The 18,626-nt window shown below is 49.8% G+C and overlaps 1 protein-coding gene across 1 annotated transcript in view; it reads right to left on the bottom strand.

Moving 5' to 3' along the window:
* Positions 1-11,380: 11,380 nt before the first annotated feature.
* ESRRB (estrogen related receptor beta) overlaps positions 11,381-18,626 on the bottom strand; it is a 162,737-nt gene continuing 155,491 nt past the window's right edge. Inside the window, exons 6-7 of the mRNA XM_063090650.1 lie at positions 16,329-16,598; positions 11,381-11,801 (exon numbers count right to left, since the gene is read on the bottom strand). Of these exons, the coding sequence (XP_062946720.1) occupies positions 11,557-11,801; positions 16,329-16,598 (515 nt within the window). The 3' untranslated portion in view covers positions 11,381-11,556. The remainder of the gene's footprint in view (positions 11,802-16,328; positions 16,599-18,626) is intronic.

The raw sequence follows: 18,626 nt of genomic DNA, 5'->3' as shown, positions 1-18,626 counted from the left end.
ATACGATGTATGGGTGCTGAGGTTGTCAATCTTCCTCCAGTGCCTCCACCCCACACCCTCTGCTGCAGAAAAGATTGTGCTTACTGAGCCAGCTTCTAGCCCTTCATGGCATTTTCCAGTCAAGCTCTAGAAAATTATAGGTGTGTGTTTGTGGGAAGAGTGTAGGTGAGCATGTTTTATTATATTTAAAGACACCACCACCATCAAGATACAGCTTCTCAGAGAGACTAAGGGACTTGCCCGGGTTACGTTCAGTAAGTAGTCAGGTCCAGCTCTGTCTCAGGCTCCTGAATCCGGCCTAAAGTTGATACACAGGAAGCAACCAGAGAACAGTCTGAGAGCTCAGGTTCAATGGCCCTGAGAGTACCTGAGAGTCTGGTTCCATTCTTGAAGGGTTATGGGCAGAAGAAGAATACGGCTTGCTTCATGTGGCCCGAAAGGCAGAACCAGGATGGGAGGTGGAGTGAGGTGAGTAGAAATTAAAGGAAGGCAGAGAAATGGGTTCAACCATGATTTAGTGAGTAGATATGTACAAAAAATGGAATGGATCGTCCACGGTATAGGGTTGCCAGATTTAGCAATAAAAATACAGGACACCCACTTAAATGTGAATTTCAGATAAACAACAAAATAATCCCATACAATATTTGGGTCATACTTATACTAAAAATGTGTTCATTGTTTATCTGAAATTCACATTTAACTGAGCATACTGTGTTTTATCTGGAAATCCTCCCAGGACAATGAGTTTTTGTCTCTGAAGGTATACAAGCAGAATCTGAATTCCACGTGGAAGGCTATGATATGGGGATTGATTGAGATGTCAGATGGCAGGCTTGGGTTTAAGGGCTCCACCATTACGCTCACCATTATTCACTCTCACCATTTTCCCTGGGGGAGAGTGTCCAGGCAGGGGTCATCCTCTCCCAACCCCAGAAGGCTTTTAATTCACTGTCACTGAGCCCAGCAGCACCTTGTTTAGAGCTCTGTCCTTCAGTCGCCTACAGCAGCAGCCAGCATCCTGCATCCAAGAGCAGCTAGCCTTGGGGGGGGGGGGTGCAGGTGACCAGGCACAGATGTGGACCTACCGACCCACCCTCCTAGGCCAGGCTCCCTTCTCCACCACCCTTATCAAGCCACTTGCGGGTGGTGAGTTGTCGCCGGACCCTGTGCTGCTCCCTTGGCCTGTCATCACCCACACACGCTAGATTAGGGGATCTGAGTGACTTACAAGGGCTCCTCTTCCCCACAGTTGATATTTGCATAGTGTGATGGATGCTGAGATGTCATCTAAACACACTCACATTTTGCATTTTAAACAAAGCAATTTCCCGAGAAAGCTGGGGGAGCTTTGTCTCCTTCCAGGAATGTCTTCCTCTGAGTCAAATTCCTTTTCCTTCTGGCCAACACTTTCCACATCTGTCCTAGGTCCCACAGGGGGTTGCGTGGGGCACAGGATGAAGAAGGACACAGGTCCCTGGTCAGGGTCATTCAAGGATCACCCAGCCCTCTCTGCTGTACCTGACACTGGTGCCCCCTCCCCTCCTGTCATCCTGCAGGAGACCTGTGACTAGGATAGCAACATAACGTCAGCCAGGACCAGCCATCTATGAGACATGGTTTGAGGGACATAAAATACCTGATGCAGACATCCCTGCCCACCTCTACTTCCCAAAGTGCAAACCAAGGATTGGCCCCTAAGATCCTCCGGTGTTTTGTCTGGGGACATGGGATTCCCTCTAAGCTCTGACCTCTGATGTCACGCGGTTGAGATTTTTCTGCTTAATGAATCTAAGCCTTACCCCCAGGGATCTTCAGGATAATGACAAAAATATCACCATATATTGGCCCATAAGTTTAGGCTGGATTTTTTTTCTCCCAAAGACAAGCAAGAAGGAGTACGGAAGGAAGTCCCTCGATTTTTCTCCCCACGAATGTGGTCTGAAGGCCAGCAGCCTCATCTCAGCTTAGTTACTCACAAGGGATATGACTTTGGGTAAAGTCACTTAACCGCCAGAGTGTCACAGCAATGCCTCGTCCAGCAGCTCCACTGCCATGGTGCACCCAAGCTGCGTGCACATAGGAAGCCTCCCATAAATACGGTTCATGCTCCCTCTCTCCCTTCCTGCCCAGAAGGAAACATTTGTGAGCTCACCTGGAAGGGCAAAAGCTGTCCCTGGCAGGGGTGGGGGCAGACATCTGTGGCTGGGGAGGCCATGAGGTACCTTAGGGTGGGAGGAGGGTGGGAAAGGAATGGAGACTTGTCGAGTGCCTACTATGCACCTGACCTTTGAGATGACTAGTCTGAAGTAGGACATGGTGGTTAAGAGAAGAGACTTTAGTTGAACTCATACAGATCTGGATTCAAATCTGACCTCTGCAATCTTTTAAAAATTTTTTTTGTTATTGGCCAGTAAGGGGATCCAAACCCTTGACCTTGGCATTATCAACACTGCACTCTAACCAAGTGAGCCAACCAGCCAGCTCCTTGACCTCTGTTACCTTAAGCAAGTTGATTAAACTTTTTGAGCTTTAGTCTCTGTAAAAGGAAGGCAGTGGCAGTTACATCAAATACCCATTGTGAGAAATGAATGGGATGACATGTGTAAAGTGTCTGGGATGTAGCAAGCATCCCAGTAATGTCACTCATTAGCATCTTTTCCGAGTATGATCAGCTCCACTTTGCAGATTGGGAAGGGAGGTACCTGGTCCATGGCCACACTGCCAGGAAGTGACAGAGCAGAGATTTCGACCCTGGGCCAGTCTGAATCCAAAGCTTCTCCTTCATCCCAGCAGCCAGTCCATGAATAGCAGAAAGCTTGACCCACTGTCTCTAGGTAGGAGAGACAGATCTGACCACATCACTCCTCTGCTGCAAATGCTGCATGGTTTCTCATAGTTCTTCCCATTGTCAAGCAGCATCCTCCACACGGGTGACAAAGCCCTGCACGATCTGGCCCCTCCAATTTCCAGCCTTTTCTTTTCTTCCTCATCCTCTGCCACCAATCAGCCAATCAAATGGTCTTCTAGTTTTGAGCAAGCCTGGTGCATATCAGCACCCCCCCCCCGTTCTTTCTTCCTGAAACACTCCTCCCCTGCCTCCCCTGGCTACCTCCACTCCTTCAGGTCTTGGCCTCAACCTGCTTCCCCAGGATGATGCCCTTGGACAACCATTCTGCATCACCACCACCACTAAAGGCGAGGTGGATTCCCCTGTTAAATACTGCCATATATTGCTGAAGGTCTCCTGTATAAGATACACTCATAAGCCACTAGTTCAACGTCTATTTTCTCTGCTAAACTATGAGCTCCCACAGTACTCCTGAAAAAGCCCCATGCCAGCTGACGAATAAATGAGAAAAAAGAGAATGGGCCAAAGTGCTAGAACTGATCAGGAAAAAAGAGGGGCAACTGCAAAGGAAGAACATACACCCTGGGTTGGAAAGGATTTGCCCTTCAGGTGTTTGCTGAAACAGGACCGAAAACAACTGCTCCAGCCTTTGAACCTGGAGGTGAGTCCCCAGTGGGGCACGTCCTGATTCTGTAGAACTACAGAGCACAGGACAAAGGCTCAGGGTTCACCTTGGATTATGGGTGATTTCTGCTCTTTGGGGGTGAAGAGAACTTGCAGCTGAAGCAAAATGAAATATACAGGTGGTGAGGTTTTCAGTCTTCTTCTGCTACCCCCACCCCACATCGTCTGCTGAAGAAGTGGTTTTGCTTACTGGATCAGTTTCTAGCCCTTGAACTTGAGCCAGGAAAAGGGGAAGAAGCTAGAGGCCCAGCTGATCTAGAAAACAAACGTCTGGACCTGGAGGGGAGGGGAGAGGAAGGGGAGCCTGAGGGGACTGAGTTAGGGAGAGCTGGGGGCAGTTTGGTGATGCGCAGGAGAGATTTCCAGGCGCAGCAGCTGTGTGGTTGGGAGAGATGAAGGAAGAGGCCGCTGAGGCAGTTTTGCTACGCATTGATCACTTTGTTTCCCATGGGTGGGGTAACAATGCTTGGGTAACACCTGGATCTTTTAGTTCTTTTGTGGTTTGCTGGGCTGCTGCTACTTTGAATGACTGTCTGGGCACTGAAGGTAGCATTGAGGTTTTATCTGGGATATGTAGATAACGGGAGGTCTCAATGAGAAGGAGGCCTGGGTGGAAGAACAGCCCATGCAAAGGGTGGGGTGCTCTCAAGTCTTCCTGGGCTCACCCCCTGCTTTGTGCCAGCCTCTATCCTAGTCTTGCTCCAAGCTTATCATATCTGTGGGAGGAGGGGACAGGAGGCTCTGGCTGTCCCTCTTCTCCAAGGGGGAAGTGGAAGCAACTCCTCGGAATCAAGCAAGAGCCCAGGGCCTTACAGCTTGGCTTTGGTTTGTAGCAGCTGCCAGTGGGGTCTTCACACAGGTGGGCTGGGCATTGGGGCTGACAAAGGAGGGGTGTCTGCAGAAGTGAGACTGATTTCCTGGACAAAGTAAGTAGGAAAAAGGTCTCAACCACTCCTAGCACCTCCCCGCTCCACCTTAGACAAGAAGGCTCGGCTTCTGACCGTCAGACACTGGACTTCAAACGGCTATACCTCAGGGCCCTGCCCATCCCAGAGAAGGGAAGGAAGCCATGAGAGAAAACCACAGGTAGAGCAGAGATGTAGAGACAAACGATCATAGACCAGGGCCACTCAGAGTGAGGAAGAAGAGGATGTGGCGTCACCTTTGCTCAGCACACTTTAACAGGGAGCACTTGAGAATGCCAAGAAAGGGTCCCCACTTCTTTCAGACCTGAAGCCACCAGTGCTGTCTGGCTTCACAGAACCAAAAGTTTACATATAAAAGGAATTGGGTTGTGGCTGACTGCAGGACCAGAGCAGCCTCTCCTCGAATGTCTAGGGTGAGTCTGGACAGGACCTGTTCCAGTAGAGCATGGGATGTTTGCCCGCACAGAAGCATTGGGGTCACAGTAAGACCAGGTGACGTGCAGGTAGCACAAGTAATGGGGAGAGTTTGGTAATGGGAACTGACACCCCCAAATTCCATTTTCTAGAACCCTGGGTGAAACACAGGGTCCCTTCTAGAAGAATGGCCTCCAGTTTTTCTCTGATAATGCTAGAAGTACATCTAAATCAGGACTTCTCAACTTCAGCACTATTGACATTTTGGGCCAGATAATCCTTTGTGGCGGGGGCTGTCCTACAGCATCCCTGGCCTCTACACATGATGCCAGGAGCCCCCTCAGTATGACAACAGATGTCTCCAGCCATTGCCAAATGTCTCCTGGGCGGCAAAAGCACCCCCATTTGTGAACTACTGCTCTAAACCTAGGCAAGCAGTTGTGTACTTTCCAATCCAGCAAGCTTTCCAGCACCCCACACTGTTTTTGAGAATCAAGGGCGAGGTCATAGTTCTGATTCTTCCAGCAAGCGTCTTCCTCAGAAGATCCCTTTTGGCTTATTTCTCTCAACTGTCAAACAGTGACATAAAGGGTGATCACTAAGCACTTTGATTGCTAAGCCCCTTCTACTCCACAAATCTGTGTTTCTAAGATAAAGTCAACTTTATTGCCTTTGCACGAAGTGGGAAAAGACAGAGGGCGCTGGCAGCTGTGAGAAGGAATTCACAGCTGAAGACGTCAGTGCTGCACATCACTGGGGGAAGCCCATCCCATGCTCCCTGCTAGCTGTCCCTGCGGACTCCTGCCTTCTTGGCGTCTCCCATGGATGTGCAATAGCATCTCAAATTTAACATGGTTGATGCTCCCACCCGGCCCCCAGACTAGCCCTCGCCAAGTCTTTCCCATCTCAGTGGATGACAACCCTACTCTTCCAGGTGCTGGGGCCAAAGACTAGAATCACCCACGTCTCCTTTCTCTCTCATTCTACATCCAACCTATCTTCAAAGCCTGGTAGCTTCAAAACAGATTCAGGATTCAAGGACTTTTTTTTTTTTTTTTTTTGGCACTGGTTGGTATAAGGATTGAACCCTGGACCTTAGAGTTATCAGCACCACACTCTAACCAACTGAGCTAACCAGCCAGCCCTCCAAGCACTTCTTAACATTTGCTCTGAAACAACCCGGCTCCAAGCCACAGTCACCTCACCAGTGGTCTCCTACTTGGTCTTCCTGCTTCCGCTGGTCCTCCTGCAGCCTGTTATCAACACAGCAGCTGAAGGCTTCTGTTGAAATGTGTGATCATGTCACTCCAGTATTCAGGAACTTCTACTGGTTCCTCATTTTATCCCTTAGAGTAAAAGCCACACTTGCTATGGCCTCGTGTCCCCCACTCCATCTTGCCCCACCCATTCCACCTCGGCCACACTTGTTTCCTCGATGTGTACTGAACACAGCAAGCACACTCCTACCCCTGGGCCTTTGCACTGGCTGTTCTCTCTGCTTGGAGAGCTTTTCCTCCAGACACCCACACTCTCCCTTTGTTCAACTTATTGTTCAGTGTAACGTTCTTGCTGAGGCTGACCTGAGCATGCCTTTTAAAATTACATCCACCACCCCCCCATTTCTGATCCCCCATACCTTGCTTTTTCTCCTCATGGAACTTAACACATTCTAACAAACTATGTAATTTGGTTATTTGGTGTCTTATTGTCTCTTTCTTCCCCCCAATAGACTTCCCCCTTCTACTCCATGAAGATAGATTACGTTTTTTCTCTTTACTGATATAGCCCCCATACCCAAAACAGTGCCTGGAATAGGGTAAACCCACAGTATTTGTTGAATGAATAAATGAATGAACAAATGACCATTACTTGACGTTTTCTCCTTTCTTTGAAACTTCACTTCTTTTGCTAACAAAAAAGGGAGACTTTGGAGAATGAATGGAGAGGGAGACACAGATGAGGGTTAAGTCTCTGAAAATATGAGATATTAACTATTCTGATCACAATTATATGTATGAATGTAAGTAGCACAGGCAATTCTGAAACACAGATAACCTAATACACATTTCTACTTTGATTACATTACATAGTTATGGTTGACTCTATTTTTTTCTTAAGTAGCAGCATGAATACCAGCTGTGTGTGTCGCATGTGCATTTGCATGTGCATGCATTTGTGCACAAGTATGCATACCTCAGATATTGAAGGTGAATTGGGATGTTTCTCAAGTCATTCAGAAACTGGACACTTTCATTCTAACAAATAAATTTTATGTGTGAGATGTGCAAGCTCTTAGTTACAAACTACCATATGGTTCCTATCTTCCAAGATCTTTAGGCAACTTACAAATGGCTCATTGAAAGTTGACTAGACTCTGAGCTGTCCACATATGTGGGTATTTGTGGCTTGTCTCCTAGACTTCCAACCTGCTCCTTTCCTGTTGTGTAGCAGCTAGGCTGTGGAGTGGGACTGGTTCTGCCCTAAACAGGTCACAGTGATTCATTAAGGGACAGGCAAAAAAAAAACTACTGGAGTTCAGAATGAAGCTCAGACATTTCCCATGATTGTAGGAAGAGATTTTCTCCCTCCCCCAGGGTGTAAAATAAAAAGTGAGCAGTCTTCTTGCCACCAAGAAAGAGGTTAGGTTGAATATGAAGCAGATAGAAGGCAGAACTGGGGAGATCAGAAGAGTTGAGTCATAATCCTACTGACTTTGTAAACCTCTGGATCAAACCCTGTCTGACACCTGCACCACTCCTAGACTTCATATATATCCAAGGCAATAAATCCAGTAAGCTGGTATAAGCTGGGGTTTCTTTTACTTGTAACAAAAGGCATCCTGATACAGTCCTCTTTGATCTCTTTCAGGCCCTCCCCTGTGCTTCTTGCTGGTAACGAATGTGTCCAGGAACAACACATGGGCTGTGCAGTCAGCGTTATGCAGGTGCATACACAGATGCACTTCACAATCCTAAGGCAATTGCTTTCTGCTCACATGTATCTGATGTCCCATTTCTCTGGAATTAATGAAAATAATAGAGTGCCTCACCATAAAAAGCATGTAGAGGGTCTTCTCAGACCTGCACCGTATTTCTCAAGTTGCATTCCTGAGTTTTGCTGTCGAACACACTTTTAAAATGCCCTGTAGCTCCCCAGACTTCTGAGGCTGAGCTGGCCCTCCTGATGGCCTCTCCTAGCATCAGCCTGAGACCTGAGGGTGGTGCTGTCTAGATGACAGTGAGCCTGGAAAGATGTGTGAAGAAATTCTCCAATCGGCCTTTCCTTATTTATTAGATTTCCAGATACATGGGACCAGGATGGAAGACTCCTTGGGTGCTTGATTTACACGGGGTCTGGGGGAACATACAGAGGCAGGAGTACACACAGGTGGGTAACGCTGCAAGAAGGGACTGCCATTTTAAAAAATATATACATCTTAAGAAGCCATTCCAGCCATATTATCATTATTATAAAATAAAACAATCTTTCCACAGTCCTTTTCTTTGGTGCTGTTCCATGGGATTCTGGGCCCTTGTCTTCTTGTCACAAGTCTGTCACTGTCCCCTGCCACTTCTCCTATCTGCATAGGGGAGGGGAGATCCTGGGGGGGGGGGGGAAGGGGGTCCCCGATCAGGGCAGGTGCGGGTTCTGGCTCCTCTAAGGCTGTGGCCTCCCAACACTGTTCTGGTCTTGAGAACCTCTTGCTTGGTTCTTAAATTGTGGCCTGGGCTATCATCCAAGTCTCCTGTATGCAAAATTTAGGAGACAACATCAAGTTCCCACATGGCAGTGCCAGCCTGGAGCCTTCAGAAAGGAGGGGGACAGGGACAAACAAAGCACAGCTGATACCACCTTCTCCGTGGCTGGATCTGTGTTTTATTTCTTGGTTTGTTTCAAATGACCTGCACCATGAGTACAACTGAGAAAGACTGCCCCTTCTTCAGACTTCCCAGAAACAGCAGATTCAGGGGTAAACTTGGGCTCTGTTTTGTTTTTGACTGGGGGGTGGGGCAGGGTCTCCTAAACTCTCCTCACTTGACCATCTCCTACTAGGTCAGTCCACTCCCCTCCCCAGCAAGGCCCCCCCATCTGGCTAGGCTTCCCACTCAGAAGCTAGCCCTCAAGTTTTTCTGAATGGGTCCATCAAGCACACACAGGCTTTCCTGTTGGAGTTCCCACTGTTACTAATACATCCCCTGTTGCCATGTTTTAGGTACAGAAGCAACTTCCACCTCATGGGCACCAAGCCATCAGGACAGCTGCCCCCTCTGCTAGAAAGGGCTCCAAAGTGGAGGCGCTTGCTCAAGCCTTATATCCAGCAAGACAAAGCTGCCCCGCATGCAGAACACCCACCCACCCATACCAGGTGGTGCATGGTGAGCCAGAGATGCTCACCCTAGAAAGGATAGGCTGCCGATGTGCACAAGCCCCCACCAGCACAGGAGGACGGCTGGTCTTCATGCGTGAGCAGGAAGTGACTGTGCAGAGAACAGGGTGCTGGTGAGGGGTTGCCGCCCTCTGCCCCACCTTCTCAGCACACAGCAGCAGAGAGGCAGGGGAAACCCCCACAGAGCAAACCCCAAGTTCTCTCACCTTGGTTTCTCCAGGTCAGACCCTTAGGGCACAACCCCTAATGGTGGTGTAAGACCTGGTTTTTAGCCCCGGTGCCTTGATGCTTTGCCTTGAATGTATATGTCCACCGAGACCAAGGACAGGAGGGCTGCATGGAGGGCTAGCGGAGTTGTTGTCCCGGTTCTCGCTCCTGTGGTGACTCATCACGTAACTCAGGCCTTGGATTCCTCACAGGCAAAGGCAGGGGAGGGGGCACACTTCACTGGTCTGTGAGGTCTCTTGGAATCCTTGAAATGCTCTACATGGGGACGTCAGAGAACTGCTCTGCAGCTGTTGGGTTCAGCCAGCCCTCCTGTCAGGGTGACCTCAGCACATCCCAGCACAGAAGCTCAGGCCCAGTGGATTCCGGGGGTGGAGAGCCGGGGAGGTGGGTCCAGCAGCAGCCGCTAGAGGCCCTGGCCTCCCGGTGTGCTCGTGACAGGCAGGCAAGATCTGCCTGCCTCTCCTGGTGAGGAGAGGTTGGGCTAGAAAAGCGTGGACCGGGGTCCCTCAGAAAAGGTGTCCCAGGCGAGGTGTTCTGATCCCTGCTTTAGAAGGCCGCTGATGGGAAAGGATATTTTCCATCATGGCTTGAAACCCCTTCATTCTCTGGATTCCCTTGGTCAACCCATGAGCACAGATGGGGTGTTCAGGGCTGTCCCTTCAGTGGGTTCAATCTGACCTTCATAGCCACCTACAGAAACTGAGTGACCAACTGTCCCCATTTGCCTGGGGCTGAGGGGTGTCTCAGGACACAGAACTTTCAGTTTTAAGTCCTAGGCAAACTGAGATGGTTGATCACCCCACATAGCAGCCAGGACTGTGGGGATCCCTCTAGAGAGCTGGGCCTTCTCAGTGTGCCCAGGGGAGCTACACCAAACCTTGGTCCAAGGGAGGCAGGAGGCCACCCCACCTGTGGTGCTGACATACCAGCCCTTTGGAATGCAGAGGAGTGGCATCTCTGGTGTCAACTACCCCTGGACACCAGGAAGGGTCCAGTAGGCCAGTGACCCCCACTGAGCTCTTTCTCTTCAGGGCTCCCCTGCCCGCCTATCTCTGCTGCTGGGCTTTTCTGTGCTTGGCAAACATCGGTTTGGGCCTCTCCCCATCCTGCCCTGATCCTCCCAGGATGGCTAGCCTAGAACCAGGGCCCCCAGGGTGCACTCAGAAGGGCCAGGCTCCTGAAGTCCCCAGAGGCCCTTCTCATCTGGACTTGTCCCTACAGGGGAAGGGGAAGGAGGGAAGCAGAGGGGGTGCTGACAAGGATGCTCTGGAGCCTGCTCTCCTCTGCACCAGCGTGCTCCTGTCTACAGGCCCTGGAGTCACTGTGGCTGGCTGAACCCCCTGCCTGAGTGAGCTCTGAGGTAGGGTCAGGAAGTAGCAGGGGCTCCTGGGGGACAAGAAGAGGAGGACCGGTGGGCACTGGCACAGTGGTGACAGGCAGGTGAAAGTGCCCCAAGGAACGGGTCCCCAGGAAGACCCATGAGCTTTAGCTACTACTCCCCTCTGAGTGCAGAGGTGAGAGAACAGAGGGAGGGAGCCACCTGGACCGTGGAAAGGCCCCAAAGAACCTCAGAGCAGGCAGGGCCTCTGGAAGAAAGATGCCGTTGTCCCCTGAGAACCTGCCCTTGTGAAAGGAAAACCTCCAGGTGGCACCCAACCTGAGTTTACCGGAGTCTTGGGAGCTGAGCACCACCACCCAGGCCATAGAAGGAGGTGGGTGGGGGAGTGAGGAAATGTACATGCTGCCGTTTGGTGGGGGAAAGGGGGCCCTTCCTCTGGTGGTCTCCAGTCCCAAGGGGAGTCAGCCCTGGCCCAGGCCTCAGCACTGCCCATGGAGAAGGAAAAACATACCCAAGAAAAAGCCAGTTACAGATGAGCGCCCATGCCCCTGCCCTCCCATCCCTGTTCCCCACCCACTGCCCCCGGGAGTCTGCAAACAGCCAGAGGGTGAAAAACCCCTTCCTCTGGGACAGCTCAGAGCCGCAATACGGGGGTGAAAGGTTGAGGCTGGTGGCTGTGGAGGTCTCTGCATTGGGCCGTCCGTGTGTCTGTCTGTGTGCAGGGCCCTCAGACCTTCGCCTCCAGCATCTCCAGGAAGAGTTTGTGCATGGGCACCTTGCCCTGCAGTTTGACGCTGTAGAAGTGCTGCACGGCCTTGGCAGCCGTCTGCCGCAACAGGGGCAGCGTCAGCAGCAGCTTGCCCGTCCTCCGCGGCTCCTCGTGGCGCTGGCTCAGCTCGTAGTCCTGCAGCGCCTCGTGCAGCAGGTCCTGCAGCTTCTGGACGGCCTCCAGGTCCTCGATGTACATGGAATCTGCGGGCACAGTGAGTGTTAGCAGGCATAGCCAGGGAGGGCTGCCCCGTGGGATGGGGGCCATTGGGATGCAGGAGGCAGGTGGGCAGGGCTGTCTTTAAAAATCCTCACTTCACAGAGAGGCAAACCAAGGCTCAGAGAGGTTAAGCTGAGAGTCTGAGGTCACACAGGCAGAGGTGTGTGACCTCAGAGATCACCTCTGAGGTGACAGAGCCGGGGCTAAGACCCAGATCTATGGAGAACATTTCTTAAGAGACCACCAAGAGGTGGAAGTGGAGACCCCCGAGGGCTTGAACCTGGGCAGACCTGTCTGGTGCCCTGGAACTACCAGGTGGACCCTGGAGCTAGACTGGCAAGAGTTGGAATGCTTTGTCCCTTGCTTGCTAACTGTGTGACTTGAGGCAAGCTACTTAACTTCTCTGTGCCACATTTTCCTCATTTGTGAAATGGGATAACAGCCATACCTACTTCAAAGGTTTTATTTTTTTGGTTGTGTTTTTCTTTTTTTTTTGGTGGCTGGCCAGTACAGGGATTGAACCCTGGTCCTTGGTGTTATGAGCAATACCTCTAACAAATACCTCAAGGGGTTAACGGTACTTGTCACAAGTTAAGTACCTAGGTGGCAATATCACCACCACCACCACCACCACCACCACCACTACTATTACTATTAACTACTGTCATTACTGCTGCTGCTGCCAGGCACCACCTCAAGTCTCCTGTGCAGTCACTAACCTGACAATATCCTGGTTACAGAACACAGAAGAGAGACACAGATAGAGGGGCTGAGCGCTGTGTCAGGCTGTGCTGTGGTGGGGACATGGGCACAGGTGTGGAGGGAGCTGCTGGGAGTTCTCTAAAATCTTGGGGAGGGCTTTGAACTTAGGCCACAAATTGGAGATTCAAATAAAATTTACTCAAATCCTAGCAGTAGGGCAGGGAGGCACCCACGGACAGGTGGGTTACAGTTGGGTCTAAGCTGAAGCAAAGGGAATCTCCTGGAACCCATGTCCTGGGGGGAAATAACCAAAATTCTTCTGACATTCCTCAGTGATCCTGGGTCTCCATCCTAAACTGAAGGGCCCAACACTTGCCAAGTGGGAAGGTGGGGTGCGTGTGAACAGAGTGAGCTGCAGGCTCTGGGTGGAGCGACAAGGAAGGGTAGACAAAACTCCTGAACCCCTCAAAAGAGCAAGACAATTCCTTCGCATGCCAGGTTGGTTTGGATACCCGACTGCCAAGGGCAGCTGTACCAACTGGCTAACCCCAGTGACTCCCCCTGACTCTGGGTCCACACTAGGCCCCTGTGTCTTCCAGGATTTCACCCCTTTCTCTTGGGAGGGGAGCAGAAGAATGAGATAGATAAGACTTAAACTTCTTGGCTGGTGTGTGACTTTGGCCAAGTTACTTAGCCTCTCTGAGATCATTTCTTCATCTGTAAGACAGAGCAAATAGGAATGCATACTCATAGGGTGGTGATGAAGTTTAAATGAAATAGCACATCACCAGGCACTTAATAAACACCTAATAAATGTTAGCTGTTATTATCATTATAGCGACAACTCAGACTGGGGGCAAGCACCCTTGCAAGGCTGGGACATTACTGGCCCCATCCCCAGGTCTCCTTCATATTTTTCTGCTCCCTGCTACCAAGGCAGTGAGGACTCCTTCTTTGCCATTTGGGAAACGAAACATGGCTCCAATCCTATTTGCTCAGCCATTTACAGGGCAAGCACCCAAAACGCTACCCTGGCCATCCAGACTCCCATACTGCCGCCAGCTCCCTGTCCCCATCCACTGCTCCTTCCCCTACGCTTCCCAAGGAAGGCAAAATTGGCAGCTGCTTTCAACCAAAAATGAAATAAAATAACATTGCAAGATTAATTTCTTTGCAATCCATCAGAGTCTGTATTGATGGCATTGATAAACTGTTAATTACAAAATCAATGGCTATGAATTTTTTCCTGCTGTCAAGGAGCCTTAGAGAAGGCCGGGATGTGGGGTGACAAAGAGGGGTAAGGGTGGAAGAGCCAGATGAGTGGCCTCTGCCTCTTTACTTGCCTCCTCTGATATAAGCTCGAGCTCTGTGCCTGGTAGGAATTACTCGGGAGAGTCCAGAATCGAGGACTTGACCTCCAAGGCCTGGCTGGCCTTCCTACGCCTCGCTCTGCACACTCTTATGTTTTCTTGGCTTCTGCTCTCCTGCACTGCCCATCAGAGCTCCCAGCCACTGCTCCTCTTGCTCCCCCCGCACCCCCAGCAAAGGCCTGTTAAAGTGCTTCCCTCCAAACAGGGGAAGCATGGGCTGGTGAAGCTGGACTGTACGGTACATCATCATGGAGGCACATCACTATGCACTTGTCAAAACCCACAGAACACACAACACAAAGAGTGAACCCTAATGGAAACTATGGACTTTAGTTAATAATAACATATCGATATTGGCTCAGGAACTGTAACCAATTACCATACTAACACTAATGTTAATAACTGAGAAAACTGTGCTGGGGATGGGGGGACAGAGAGGTGGGTAATATGGAACTCTGCACTGTCTGCTCAGTTAGTCTATAAATCTAAACCTATACTAAAAAACAACAACAAATCCCCAAAACCCAAAAAACAGCATTAGCATTCTCCAACAAAGAGTACATTACAATTGTGGGATTTTAAGGTGTCAATGATCTCTATAAAATTGACATGTAAAATTTAAATTATTATTTTGCATTCATTTATTATTAATAAAAAGGATTTGAACTAAAAAAAAAAAAAAAAATGCTTCCCCTGTCTGTATCAAGTCAGGTTCACAGCAGCAGAGCCTGAGGCAGGGGTTTAGATTTAGGGATTTATGGGGGGGGTGTGTTCAGGAGAAAGGAAGTGGGAGGCAGAAAGCGCATGGAAGGACGACCAGGCAAGGGTGAGGCCTGGCTTCAGCCTGATCCCACGCAGAGCTCTGATGCAGCTTTCTGTTCCGCTGGGTGGGGCCACCACTGGCTGATGGTGCCAAGAGAGGGGGGCACATAACCCTCCAGGCAAGGCAGTGGAGAGTGGGTCTGGGGTAGTGGGCAGCCGTGAGCTGCTAGCAGCAGAACTCAGCAGCTGCAGGACGGATGCACAACCCGCTGAAGGGGGTCTGAGTGGGCCATCAACAGCACCCCTGCACTCTCCATGAAGCCATGTGTTAGGGCAACCAACTGTCCTCATTTACCACAGACTGGGTGGGCTGGGGTGGGGAGGGGTTCCCAGGATGTGGGACTTTCAGTAAAAGTGGGACAGCAAGAAGCACACCAGCTGGTTTCCCCGTGTGTACTGTTTCCATCTGGGAACCATTTCTCCTTCTTCTATATGCTGATAACAGTTTGTTTCCTCTAACATTAATAATAATGATAATAACTAATATTTATTGAACATTCCTCTAGGCCAGGCACTGGACTAAGTACTTTATCTTAGGTCGATCTTCAATACTCACAAAAGCGCTTCAAGGAGGTACTCAGAATATCCCCACTGAACACACACAGACACTGAGTTACCCAAGGTCACATGGTTAGTATCAGAAGTAGAATTTGAACTTGGGTCCATCTGACCCAGACCTCAGCGACTAACTCTTCCAGACCGCCCTGCAGAAGAATTATGTGCATGTCTTCCTGACTTATGCTCTCTTTAGGGCAGGGACAATTCACTTCTCCTCTTGTATCCCCAAGCACCCAACATAGTACCCTGCAGATAGCATGGAGTCCCTCTGAAACTGCATTCAAGTTCACTCACCAGCATCACCCAATGCCCAGACCCTCTCCCTAAATAATCTAGTCAGAAGTTGATGGTTGCTAAAGAAATAAAATGAGTCCTGTTTTTTAACACCACACTAAACCCCTCAGCTGGGAAGGTTTTATTCTCTTGTGCTCTGGCAATTTGATTTAAAGGTTCAAGGAGGGAGTGTAGGTTCAGGTCAATTTTGGAATCAGACAAGTCTGGTTTAAGTCCTAACTCTGAAACTTTTTAACTATGTGACCCTGGTCAATTTTTTTCACCTCTCCAAGCCTGTTTCCACATCTGTAAAATGGGGCATAGAGATGTTTGAAAGAACTAAATAAATTCAGTTAATTTAACTGCGTCAGGCATGTTGTCAGCATAATGTAATTATGTACAAATAAACTCCTTTAGTAGTCTTATAGAGTAGAAATTGTTTATTGTGCCCATTTCACTGATGAAGAAACTGAGGCACAGAGTGAAGCAACTTGCCGAAGTGGCAGAAGCAGGATTTGACCCTTAGCAACCTGGCTCCTGCGTCCTTAACCAGTGTGCTGTTCTAGATGCCAAAAGCTTAGGAAATACTCAACCAATGCTATCCTTCACCATCTTTTCAACTCCAGCCCACCCATTGCACAATCTCTGATGACAAAAAGCTTAAGCATCTTGTCATCTCCACCCATTACAGGTGGCCCTGCTCCCAGGCCCCAGAGGTGTGCTTGCCACACTCATGCAGAACACCTGAAGCTCCTCCCTACTCCCAGGCCCCACATCTGTCCTCACCTGAGTTGGCCAGGGCCAGGGCCTTGAGTGTCACGAACTCCTCCTTCTCCACCTTGAGCTTCTTGTACCTGCGCACGAGCTGCAGGATGGCCCGGTAGAGCTCCAACAGCCCCACCAGGCGCGAGTGCTCTTCGTCCATGATGTAATCCTCGGCGTACACCAGCTTGTCATCATAGGGCAAAGAGCGGTACACGATACCCAGGATGAGGATCTCCATCCAGGCACTCTGCAGCAGGCTCATCTGGTCCCCCAGAGAGAGGTTCGAGAAGCCTGCAGAAATGGGGCAGGGAGGGCAGCAACTGGTCAGGAGGGCAGACCTGGGGCTCACTGGAGAGCAGAGGTGGTGGGGAGCAGGGTGGCCATGTCCCTAGCATCTCCAGATCCCGCCTGGGGGACCCTCCTTGTATAGCTGCAAGACCCACTGTCCTTCACTTAGTGATGAGTCAGACTTGGAATTCACGGAAAAGACTTACATAATAAGAGCTCAGTCAATGTTGACAGTTATTATCGTTGTTATGGTTAGTTCTATGGTATTTTTCAAATAGCTCTAGAGGTTTTTTGATTAACTAAATGCATTTGTAATTTAAGGAGACTGAATTCATAGTAACATCAGAAAGCAGCAATATAGGGTCTCTTCCACTCTGGGGAGTTTCCAGGCCCCTCTCTGCTCAAACCAGGGGAGGCTTTGGTGCTTTAAAATGACACCTCAGCTGTGCAGAGACCCACAGGTCCAACCAGGAATAAGGACTCAGCTGTTCCCAGCCATGCAGAAGGCCTGAGGCTGCAAAGAGATCAAGAGCCCTCTGGGTCAGAGGGCACTCTCTCACAGTACAGCCTGTCCTCTCAGGGGTCAGAGCCCCTTTGCCCAGACCACCATTCTCCATGTGACAATGACCCAGCAGTCCTGTTCTGTGAGCTCAGAATTGTGGGGTTCTATTGAGGAGGCTGACTCCATAGTGAAAGAAAATTCAGGATAGGGAAGGCTCCAGAATTATGACACTGTCTTGTTCAGTGCATTCTAGAGATGTCTGGGCTTAAAACCTGACTCCCCATTTACTAGCTGTAGGCTGACCTTGTGAAAGTCATGCATCTTCTCCAAACCTTAGTTTCCTCATCTATGAAATAGGTATGCAGTTGAGGTTTGAACTCCACGGGTTGACTTACATGCAGATTTTTCAATAAATATACAGTAGGCCCTTTGTATTCACAGGTTCTGCATAATAACTGTGGATTGAAAATACAACAGTTGCAGGATGTGGAACCTGTGGATATGGAAGGCTGACTTTCATGTCCGTGGGTTCCACAGGGCCCACTGTGGGACTTAAGCGTTTGCCGATTTTGGTATCCATGGGGCATCCTGAAACCAATTCCCCGCAGATACCAAGGGGTGACTATAATAGTAGCGCCTGCTTCAGAGACTCAGTGTGGTCTAAATGAGACAATGACTAAAGAACATACCACATATTTACTGAGCTCTTATTAATGATGAGCTGGAAGTCTTCAGTTGCAAAAAGAGGATAATATACTGGAATTGCCGTCAACTAATTATCTTGATTTACAGGAGAGTGAGAGTGAAAGAGAGAGTGGGCTAATTTTCAAACATCTTAACCACTAAACACAGGCAGTCACCTCACTGGGGGCTCAAGCAGAAACTCAGGGATTGGTCCCAACACTGAACATGCTGGACTTATTAAAAGGAAGAGTGTCCACGACACTATTTGCTCTATGTGCCACTGAAATTCGGGGATTTTTCAGGAGTAGTTTTGCCTATGGAGGACTTTTTATTCATGTGCTGATGTGGCACCGAACCTGCCTGGCTTTCTGATGTGGGGTGCCATGGGGATGGAGAGAGGATGCGTGAAGAGCATGTGGCACCACTCACAACCCTCAGCCAGGCGTGGGCGAGGGCTGTGGTTGTTGTTACTGCCCTTGTTGTTGACACACTATTGGCATCCTTCTCGTCTCCTCTTTGGACTTGCCTGGAGGCCTGGGGTGGTCCCAAGCTTCTGGACTTGCCCATCTCCTAGGGCTTCTATGGCCTCTCCCACCTCTCATCTGTCCCATCTCTACCACAGTTCCTCCTTGTTTTCCAACCAGTGCATGACTGCTCATCCTCAGGGAGCACTCCTGGGGCTGAAAGTCCTGTTGCCTATCAGGCTGCCCTTATCCCATGAATGTTCTCCCAGTCGGATGGTCAGTTCCCAGCCCGATCTGCACAACTTGGGCCTTAGATCACCACCCGGCAGATGGAACCTGTGGGTGACCAACAAAAGAGTGGGAATGACTACACCAACTCAC

Source organism: Cynocephalus volans, chromosome 3, assembly GCF_027409185.1.
Source record: "Cynocephalus volans isolate mCynVol1 chromosome 3, mCynVol1.pri, whole genome shotgun sequence".
Taxonomy (NCBI): domain Eukaryota; kingdom Metazoa; phylum Chordata; class Mammalia; order Dermoptera; family Cynocephalidae; genus Cynocephalus; species Cynocephalus volans.
The sequence above is the reverse complement of the archived record's forward strand: the minus strand, read 5'-3'. Positions and strand labels throughout refer to the sequence as shown.